The following is an 11,374-nucleotide window of genomic DNA, read 5'->3' on the forward strand; positions in this document are numbered from 1 at the left end:
AATTCCCTGCTCTGAACTCCAGGATGTAAGGGAAAAGCAGGGTGCTCAGGGAGAACTGGCTTCAACTAAAGCAAGAAGATGGTAGGAAAAATCCAGGAGGTTGTTGAGGCTGGGAGTTTTTTTTTTAATGTTTATTTATTTGAGAGAGAGGGAGAGGAATGGGGGCAGAGAGAGAGAGAGAGAGAGAGAGAGAGAGAGAGAGAATGAATCCTAAGCAGGCTCCATGCTGTCAGCCCTGAGCCTGACATGGGGTTGGATCTCCTCAATGATGAGATCATGACCTGAGCCAAAATCAAGAGTCATGCTTAACTGACTGAGCCATCCAGGTGTCCTGAGGCTGGGAATGGTTTCCAGAAGACTCGCAGGGAAACATGTGAAGAAGGCCTTTAGCTGCAGGAGATTGCAGGAGGAGAGTAATCATGTGTGGTTGAACACAATAAAAAAATCAAGTTTGCCTGCAGAATCTGTTATGGATGCCATCATGTCACCACCCCAGGGAAATTATTCAAGGACCTGAAAGACTGGGTAGATCTTTTCAATAGCACATTGTCATTAGTCTGTGACAGTGTTATATCAATACATATGGCAGATGAAAATATGAACCAAAAGTTGATGAATCTGGCTAATTGAGAAAGTAACGTATAGATAGCTCAAGTTAACAAAATGATTTATTTAGTCTGGGTAAATAGGTAAAACTTGATAGTTCACATACTGTCTGAATAAGACAATTGCCAAATGTCCATTTCAATCTGAATTGCATCAATATCACTACAGCTGAGTTTATTGAGGTTTCAGAAGTCTTCCTTGTAGTCATAGTTGTTGGCCTTTGGTGATGAGGATGACATGGGTTCTCACCATCCCTTCATCCATGTTAGTTCAGCTTGAAAGTCTTGGTTCTTCATAATTTTAAGGTTGTGATAAAGAACTTTCTGGTACAATCTGGAATGTGAGATAGGCTTTCTGATACAAGAAACTCCTGGGGAAATGTGATTCTCTACCATATGGTGCTATCATGTTTTTAGCATACCAAAATTAAAAAAAAAAATTTAGAGTATTCTGTTTATCCCATCTAGAACTTGAATCAAATAAGGAAAAAAAACCACACAAACTAATAGTTTGAAATGATTTTAAATAGCTAGAATTCATATAATAGCAGACAACTTACACAAAACCGTGTAATAGAGTATCAGCGTATACAGATCAATAACACGATGAGGAAGTGTTTATTTTATATTGTTCTGGAGACCTCTTAAAATGAGAAAGAATTCCTTAATAATCCAAACTCTTCAATTCAATTTAGAAAATGTTTCAGACCTTTTCTGAGAAGCTGCTGGCTTTAGATCCTGTGTAGGTATGTTAGTCTTCCAGGGCAGCTATGACAAATTACCACAAACTGAGTGGTTTAATACAATAGAAATTATTCTTCCACAGTTTGGAAACTAGAAATCTGAAGTCAAAGTTTCAATAGGGCTGTGTTCTCTCTGAAGGCTCTAGGAGAGAATCTGTTCCATTCCTTTCTCTTAGCTTCTGGTTTTGCTGGTAATCTTTGGCATTCTCTGGCTTGAAGACACATCACTCCAATCTCTGCATTGGTAAAAAAAAAAAAAAAAAAAAAAAAAACCCACCTGGTTTTCTCTCTGTGTGTCCAGCTCTTCTTTTTTTATAAGGTCATCAGTTATACTGGATTAAATATGACCTCATCTTAACCACCTATACCTACAACAACCCCTTTCCCAAATAAGGGGTTGTTTCCCAAATAAGGTCACATTCTGAGGTTCTGGGAAAGACATGAATTTGGTGGGGACACTATTTACCCCAATACAGGAAGCTTCTAAAGTGAATAGCAAATGACTTCTGTCTTCAGAAGATGGAGCGCCTACTGTGGTTGGGGAAACTATAGGGCCAAGGCAACGTGTTCAGTTGGTAATGGATACAGAATACTGTGGACACACAGAGGGGTGAGCAACTGGTTGTGAGTCCAGGGTAGACATGGAAGGCTTTAGGGTAAAGGCAGTGGCAGACCTGAAGGATAACTAGTATACCGGCTGGTAGAAAGGGAGGAACAGGGCATTCTGGGCTAAGGGACTAGTCCGAGCAGGCACGGAGATGGAAGTGTGCATCCACCATGCGGGAAGCTCAAGACGTCTGGGGCGTAAGGCTATAGAAGAGCAGGCCTTTGGGTAGTGTGGTTGCATGTGTTGTGTGGCCATTGGGAGGGGAGGGAGAAGGGAGGAGGGAGCAGAGGGAGATACGAAGGGTCATGGGAGCACAGTCATTCATGTCCACGAATGACTGCCAGAATGGGATCTTAGTGATGTGAAGTGGTTAAGGGGGGAGTTCAAGGAGAAGCTGAATGACCGTTCCTTAGGGAGCTCTAGAAGGCATCCCTGGACTCGGAGGGCTAGACTGGATGACATCTGTTCTCCCTCTCAGCAATCAGGTTCTGTGACTGTGAGATAGAAGTATTGTATCTTGCCTCTTGCACTAGTTACTATGCTCTTACTTCCTCTCCTCTTTCTTCCTATCAAGCCTCTTCCCCATGCCAGGCACTGCGGCCATAACAGTGAACAGGAAGACAAAGACAGCATCATTTTAATCTTTTCCCTGTGGTATTAGCACAAGGAGTACATAGTAGGTTCTCCTTAAATGTTGCTTTGAATTGAATCTGAGTGGGGAAAAATGACAAGGCAGTTTTGCCCTGGGTAATAAGTTCTGCTTCATGGTTGATCTGCTGTTGAAAGATGATCTCAGTAACCTCTTTATGAACAGGTGGAGAGTAGGTGGCTGCTTACATGTGTTTGGTTTCTGAGTCATCAGAAAGGCTCCTTTGCCTCCCAGAATAGCTCCTTCATCCAGGCTGTAGGTACTTTTAATTCTACTATTGGAGGTTAGTTTCCTTCTGTTAAAATGCAGATGCCCTCTGGAGAGAGGGCATTTACTCTCAGAAGTCGTTTGTCCCTTAATGGGGGGGGAGGGGTTTCTTGGCCTTTTCTGCATGGCAGGTTTTTGAGGAAAGCACGTGGAGGGAAAAGGGAACCCAGGGGATGAGTACTGGACATGCCAAAAGTAAACTTTGTCAGAGTTAGCAATTTGGATAGCTGACCCTGGGGATGTAGTCTCTTGGCTTAGAAAAATCCATTATTACTTATTTGCTGATGTATGTTGGGCAAGAAGTGCTTATTTCTATAGTAAGTTTTATGGCTCCAAAACTGTTATTTATTTTTTAAAAGGTGCAATACTAACTAGAATTTAAATAAAAATTTGAAAAAAAAATAAAAAAGCCAAACCAAAAAAAATAAAATAAAGGTGCAATAAATCCCATCTTCCCCACTCTCACCTCAACAAAAGTAATTTGTGTGGCAGCCTGATTTGTGGTCTTTATGGACAAGGCTATGCTACATACAGTTTGTGTGTTCACGTATCAGGGAAGGCTAATAGTATCTACTGTACCAAATATCCTCCAGAGTTTTGGTGGCTTGTTTCAGAGGTTTCTTTTTTCATTCACATCATAATGTGATTCAGATTGATTGGGAAGGAGAGGGTGTTCCACATAGTCTTTCAGGGACCCAGGCTTCTTCCATGCTGCATGTCCACCATCTTTATTACTTGGCTTCAGGGTCACACTAGTCTCATCTGGAAGGTATGTCAAAGGGAAGAGAAAGCATACTTCCTTTTAACTGCCTTGACCTGGAAATGATACACACTTCACCTCACATCCATTGATGAGAACCAGTCTCAAAGACCCACCAAGATGGGAAGAGGCTGGGAGATGTCCAGGAAGAGGAAGCAGCCTTGGTGAGCCTCTGACAACAGGTCATCAGAAAGCATTTACACATTTTCCTTCTGTCTGTGACATAACCTGACCCTTGGGGGTTGTTATTAAGGGAACAGGGAGCAAGAGAGACTAGCAGTGACCTGGAAACTGTCCAGTGTTTAGAATGGTGAAAAGTCATTCATTCTGCTTGGTGAAGGACATCATCCTGCTGTTGGATTTTTGCTGTGTGAGGGAGACTGCGGTTGTGGTGCAAAGAGATGTCTCTATTTTGTTTGCTTGTTTATTTCCTTTTTCATGGAAGTAGGAAAAGCTATAGGAATTTGGGGATTTTGAATGCAGTGGCTTCTATAATGTTACATTTCCTCTAGTCCACTTCCCTCATTGGGATGAGAGAGGCAATTGGATGAGAGAGCCAATTGACTTGTCCAAATTCATATAGCAAGTTAGTGGTTTACTTCAGTCTCAGACCTGTTTTCCAGATTTCTACTCTGGTGTTCTTTCCACTACTGCTATTCCCTTGGAGAACCACTATTTGGAGACTAGACATGCGCTGCCAGGGTCCACAGGATGATAGGAGGCTTGATCAGATGAAATTGGAAGCTTCCTTGTAGCTTGGAGATTCCTTGATTGTGTTTGAATATATGGTGTCTGATTGTATAATCCCTGACCTGATGGGAGTGATGTAGTTTCCAAAAATTTGTAACTCTCCTGAGAAAACAGAATCTTAGCTTTTTATTCTTCTCAATTGTGTCTTTAATACATTTTTATCTTTTTAAAACTGTTTTTTAAATACATATTTTTTCTAACTGTAAAAGTAACAATTTCAATTTTAGAAATTAAGTATATTTAGATGTAACAAAAATATATACAAATATAACAAAAAATATTCTGTAATTCCATAACTCAACAATGCAGCAGTAACAACTATTAATATCTTACTTTTCTATGTGTGTTCCCTAGCCATTTATTGAATACATAAATACTTGTACACTTATGTACAGTATAATTAGAATGAAATATTATACAATATGAAATAAATATTATACAACTCTTAAAATATTTCATATTATTTAAAATGAAATATTATATAACCCTTAAAATTGTTTTAAAATAGTAGTGGTATGAAATATGCTCAAATATATTTGTATACTTATCATAATATAATTAGAATAAAAATCTAATTTTATTTGTCTTGCTTGTCTTTTTTTTTTTAATCTGCTTTTTAATGGAAGTAGGAAAAAGCAAATGGAAATTCATATACCTTGGAATAAAATTCAAATTGTATCATGCATAACTGTACAAATATGTATGAGCATTTCTCCATATCATGAATTACATTAAAACATTTTTTAAAGGGTTGCACAATATTTCATCTTGTGGAAATACACCATGCTGAAGGAAACAGCCCAGGCAGGGAGGAGGGAAGGAGTAGTAGTATCTTTAGTTCTTGGCCCTCATGCTCTGCTCCTCTTCTCCCAGGGCATCAGCAGCCTATTCAGCTCACTGAAGGTTGTCCGGCTGCTACGTCTTGGGCGAGTGGCCCGTAAGCTGGACCACTACATTGAATACGGAGCCGCTGTGCTGGTGCTGCTGGTGTGTGTGTTTGGGCTGGCTGCTCACTGGATGGCCTGCATCTGGTACAGCATTGGGGACTACGAGATCTTTGATGAAGACACCAAGACCATCCGCAACAACAGCTGGCTCTACCAACTGGCGATGGACATTGGCACCCCTTACCAGTTCAATGGATCTGGCTCAGGGAAGTGGGAAGGTGGTCCCAGCAAGAATTCCGTCTATATCTCCTCATTGTATTTCACTATGACCAGCCTTACCAGCGTGGGCTTTGGAAACATTGCCCCATCCACAGACATCGAGAAAATCTTTGCAGTGGCCATCATGATGATTGGCTGTAAGTATGACAGTTGCTGGGGCTGGGTGGGGGATGGGCAGGGGACATCCTGTTTCACCATAACTTCTATTGGTTGGAAATAGGGTGATGGCTACAACGCTCACAGGATCAGGGTGTAATGACTTAAAATAAGCCACATTCTGTTCTTTTTTTTTTTTTTTTTTTGAGATGAGCTTTAAAATTTTCCTGATAATTAAAGCATTGCATGTTTGCTGCAAAGATATTTAGAAAATATTAAAGGGCACATGTAGAAAATCGAGACCAATGAAATTCTACTTCTCAGAAATAACTATTACCTAATAAAGTTAGAATGAAATCATCATATGCAACTTGGTAACCTGCTTGCTCATAGAACAGTGAATTGTGAAAAGTCTTTCCACATCTGTTTAAATACAGCTCTAGGTCTGCACAGTCCCTTATGGTACCAGAGAAAGAATATATGGAAAAAAAGAATGTTAGCTATCTCATTAATTATCTTTTATATTTATTATATGTCAAAATGATATTTTTATACAGGGGGTTAAATAAAATATCCCATTATAATTAATTTCATGTTTCTTTTGGATATTTTTAATGAAAAATTTAATTTAATGCTCCTAGGAATATTTTTAAAAATTTTTTTTAAATATGAAATTTATTGTCAAATTGGTTTCCATACAACACACAGTGCTCATCCCAACAGGTGCCCTCTTCAATACCCATCACCCTCCCTCCCCTCCCTCTCACCCCCCCCTATCAACCCTCAGTTTGTTCTAAGTTTTTAAGAGTCTTTTATGTTTTGGCTCCGTCCCTCTCTAACCTTTTTTTTTCCTTCCCCTCCCCCATGGTCTTCTGTTAAGTTTCTCAGGATCCACATAAGAGTGAAAACATATGGTATCTGTCTTTCTCTGTATGACTTATATCACTTAGCATAACACTCTCCAGTTCCATCCACGTTGCTACAAAAGGCCATATTTTATTCTTTCTCATTGCCAAGTAGTATCCCATTGTGTATATAAACCACAACTTCTTTATCCGTTCATCAGTTGATGGACATTTAGGCTCTTTCCACAATTTGGCTATTGTTGAAAGAGCTGCTATAAACATTGGGGTACAAGTGCCCCTGTGCATCAGTACTCCTGTATCCCTTGGGTAAATTCCTAGCAGTGCTATTGCTGGGTCATAGGGTAGATGTATTTTTAATTTGTTGAGGAACCTCCACACTGTTTTCTAGAGCGGCTGCACCAGTTTGTATTCCCACTAACAGTGAAAGAGGGTTCCCGTTTCTCCACATCCTTGCCAGCATCTATAGTCTCCTGATTTGTTCATTTTAGCCACTCTGACTGGCGTGAGGTGGTATCTGAGTGTGGTTTTGATTTGTATTTCCCTGATGAGGAGCGACGTTGAGCATCTTTTCATGTGCCTGTTGGCCATCTGGATGTCTTCCTTGGAAAAGTGTCTATTCATGTCTTCTGCCCATTTCTTCACTGGGTTATTTGTTTTTCAGGTGTGGAGTTTGGTGAGCTCTTTATAGATTTTGGATACTAGCCCCTTGTCCAATATGTCATTTGCAAATATCTTTTCCCATTCCGTTGGTTGCCTTTTAGTTTTGTTGATTGTTTCCTTTGCTGTGCAGAAGCTTTTTATCTTCATGAGGTCCCAATAGTTCATTTTTGCTTTTAATTCCCTTGCCTTTGGGGATGTGTCAAGTAAGAAATTGCTGTGGGTGAGGTCAGAGAGGTTTTTTTCTTGCTTTCTCCTCTAGGGTTTTGATGGTTTCCTGTCTCACATTCAGGTCCTTTATCCATTTTGAGTTTGTTTTTGTGAATGGTGTAAGAAAGTGGTCTAGTTTCATCCTTCTGCATGTTGCTGTCCAGTTCTCCCAGCACCATTTGTTAAAGAGACTGTCTTTTTTCCATTGGATATTGTTTTCTGCTTTGTCAAAGATTAGTTGGCTATACTTTTGTGAGTCTAATTCTGGGGTTTCTATTCTATTCCATTGTCTATGTGTATGTTTTTGTGCCAATACCATGCTGTCTTGATGATTACAGCTTTGTAGTAGAGGCTCAAGTCTGGGATTGTGATGCCTCCTGCTTTCGTCTTTTTCTTCAAAATTACTTTGGCTATTCGGGGCCTCTTGTGGTTCCATACAAATTTTAGGATTGCTTGTTCTAGTTTCGAGAAGAATGCTGGTGCAATTTTGATTGGGATTGCATTGAATGTGTAGATAGCTTTGGTTAGTATTGACCTTTTAACAATATTTATTCTTCCAATCCATGAGCAAGGAATGTTTTTCCACTTCTTTATATCTTCTTCAATTTCCTTCATAAGTTTTCTATAATTTTCAGCATACAGATCTTTTACATCTTTGGTTAGGTTTATTCCTAGGTATTTTATGCTTCTTGGTGCAATTGTGAATGGGATCAGTTTCTTTATTTGTCTTTCTGTTGCTTCATTATTAGTGTATAAGAATGCAACTGATTTCTGTACATTGATTTTGTATCCTGTGACTTTGCTGAATTCATGTATCAGTCCTAGCAGACTTTTGGTGGAGTCTATCAGGTTTTCCACGTGTAATATCATGTCATCTGCAAAAAGTGAAAGCTTGACTTCATCTTTGCCAATTTTGATGCCTTTGATTTCCTTTTGTTGTCTGCTTGCTGATGCTAGCACTTCCAACACTATGTTAAACAACAGCGGTGAAAGTGGACATCCCTGTCATGTTCCTGATCTCAGGGGGAAAGCTCTCAGTTTTTCTCCATTGAGGATGATGTTAGCTGTGGGCTTTTCATAAATGGCTTTTATGATGTTTAAGTATGTTCCTTCTATCCCGACTTTCTCGAGGGTTTTTATTAAGAAAGGATTCTGAATTTTGTCAAATGCTTTTTCTGCATCAATTGACAGGATCATATGGTTCTTATCTTTTCTTTTATTAATGTGATGTATCACATTGATTGATTTGAGAATGTTGAACCAGCCCTGCACCCCAGGAATGAATCCCACTTGATCATGGTGAATAATTCTTTTTATATGCTGTTGAATTCGATTTGCTAGTATCTTATTGAGAATTTTTGCATCCATATTCATCAGGGATATTGGCCTGTAGTTCTCTTTTTTTGCTGGGTTTCTGTCTGGTTTAGGAATCAAAGTAATGCTGGCTTCATTGAATGAGTCTGGAAGTTTTCCTTCCCTTTCTATTTTTTGGAACAGCTTGAGAAGGATAGGTATTATCTCTGCTTTAAATGTCTGGTAGAACTCCCCTGGGAAGCCATCTGGTCCTGGACTCTTATTTGTTGGGAGATTTTTGATAGCTGATTCCATTTCTTTGCTGGTTATGGGTCTGTTCAAGTTTTCTATTTCTTCCTGTTTGAGTTTTGGAAGTGTGTGGGTGCTTAGGAATTTGTCTATTTTCTTCCAGGTTGTCCAGTTTGTTGGCATATAATTTTGATAGTATTCCCTGATAATTGCTTGTTTTTCTGAGGGATTGGTTGTAATAATTCCATTTTCATTCATGATTTTATCTATTTGGGTCATCTCCTTTTACTTTTTGAGAAGCCTGGCTAGAGGTTTATCAATTTTGTTTATTTTTTCAAAAAACCAACTCTTGGTTTCATTGATCTGCTCTACAGTTTTTTTAGATTCTATATTGTTTATTTCTGCTCTGATCTTTATTATTTCTCTTCTTCTGCTGGGTTTGAGATGTCTTTGCTGTTCTGCTTCTATTTCCTTTAAGCATACTGTTAGATTTTGTATTTGGGATTTTTCTTGTTTCTGGAGATAGGCCTGGATTGCAGTGTATTTTCCTCTCAGGACTGCCTTTGCTGCATTCCAAAGCATTTGGATTATTGTATTTTCATTTTCATTTGTTTCCATATATTTTTTAATTTCTTCTCTAATTGCCTGGTTGACCCATTCATTCTTTGGTAGGGTGCTCTTTAACCTCCATGCTTTTGGAGGTTTTCCAGACTTTTTCCTGTGGTTGATTTCAAGCTTCATAGCATTGTGGTCTGAAAGTATGCATGGTATGATCTCAATTCTTTTATACTTATGAAGGGCTGTTTTGTGACCCAGTATGTGATCTATCTTGGAGAATGTTCCATGTGCACTTGAGAAGAAACTATATTGTGTTGCTTTGGGATGCAGAGTTCTAAACATATCTGTCAAGTCCATCTGATCCAATGTATTATTCAGAGCCCTTGTTTCTTTATTGATCCTGTGTCTAGATGATCTATCCATGGTTGTAAGTGGAGTATTAAAGTCCCCTGCAATTACCACATTCTTATCAATAAGGTTGCTTATGTTTGTGATTAATTGTTTTATATATTTGGGGGCTCCCGTATTCGGCACATAGACATTTATAATTGTTAGCTCTTCCTGATGGATAGACCCTGTAATTATTATATAATGTCCTTCTTCATCTCTTGTTACGGCCTTTAATTGAAAGTCTAGTTTGTCTGATATAAGTATGGCTACTCCAGCTTTCTTTTGAGTTCCAGTAGCATGATAGATAGTTCTCCATCCCCTCACTTTAAATATGAAGGTGTCCTCAGGTCTAAAATGAGTCTCTTGTAGACAGCAAATAGATGGGTCTTGTTTTTTTATCCATTCTGATACCCTATGTCTTTTGGTTGGAGCATTTAGTCCATTTACATTCAGTGTTGTTATAGAAAGATACAGGTTTAGAGTCATTGTGATGTCTGTAGGTTTCAGGCTTGTAGTGATGTCTCTGGTACTTTGTCTTACAGGATCCCCCTTAGGATCTCTTGTAGGGCTGGTTTAGTGGTGATGAATTCCTTCAGTTTTTGTTTGTTTGGGAAGACCTTTATCTCTCCTTCTGTTCTAAATGATAGAATTGCTGGATAAAGGATTCTCGGGTGCGTATTTTTTCTGTTCATCACACTGAAGATTTCCTGCCATTCCTTTCTGGCCTGCCAAGTTTCAGCAGATAGATCCATCACTAGTCTTATTGGTCTACCTTCATATGTTAGAGCATGTTTATCCCTAGCTGCTTTCAGAATTTTCTCTTTATTCTTGTATTTTGCCAGTTTCACTATGATATGTTGTGCAGAAGATTGATTCAAGTTATGTCTGAAGGGAGTTCTCTGTGCCTCTTTGATTTCAATGCCTTTTTCCTTCCCCAGATCAGGGGAGGTCTCAGCTATGATTTGTTCAAGTACACCTTCAGCCCCTTTCTCTCTCTCTTCCTCTTCTGGAATTCCTATGATACGGGTATTGTTCCATTTGATTGCATTACTTAGTTTTCTAATTCTCCCCTCATACTCCTGGATTTTTTTATCTCTCTTTTTCTCAGCTTCCTCTTTTCTCCATAATTTTATCTTCTAATTCACCTATTCTCTCCTCTGCCTCTTCAATCCGAGCTGTGGTCACCTCCATTTTATTTTGTACCTCCTTTATAGCATTTTTAAGCTCCTCATGACTATTTCTTAGTCCCTTGATCTCTGTAGCAATAGATTCTCTGCTGTCCTCTATACTTTTTTCAAGCCTAGCAATTAATTTTATGAGTATTATTCTAAATTCTTGTTCCGTTATATTGCTTAAATTGTTTTTGATCAATTCGTTAGCTGTCACTACTTCCTAGAGTTTCTTTTGAGGAGAATTCGTCTGTTTCGTCATTTTGGATAGTCCCTGGGGTGGCACAGAACTGCGGGGCACTTCCCCTGTGCTGTCTGGAGTAACTTGTGTTGGTGGGC

General features: G+C 39.0%; 1 protein-coding gene across 1 annotated transcript in view; it reads left to right on the forward strand.

Moving 5' to 3' along the window:
* Positions 1-11,374, forward strand: part of KCNH1 (potassium voltage-gated channel subfamily H member 1) — a 331,323-nt gene that overhangs the window by 92,710 nt on the left and 227,239 nt on the right. Inside the window, exon 4 of the mRNA XM_049635049.1 lies at positions 5,255-5,684. Coding sequence (XP_049491006.1) covers positions 5,255-5,684 — 430 coding nt within the window. The remainder of the gene's footprint in view (positions 1-5,254; positions 5,685-11,374) is intronic.

Source organism: Panthera uncia, chromosome F1 (assembly GCF_023721935.1).
Source record: "Panthera uncia isolate 11264 chromosome F1, Puncia_PCG_1.0, whole genome shotgun sequence".
Lineage (NCBI taxonomy): Eukaryota > Metazoa > Chordata > Mammalia > Carnivora > Felidae > Panthera > Panthera uncia.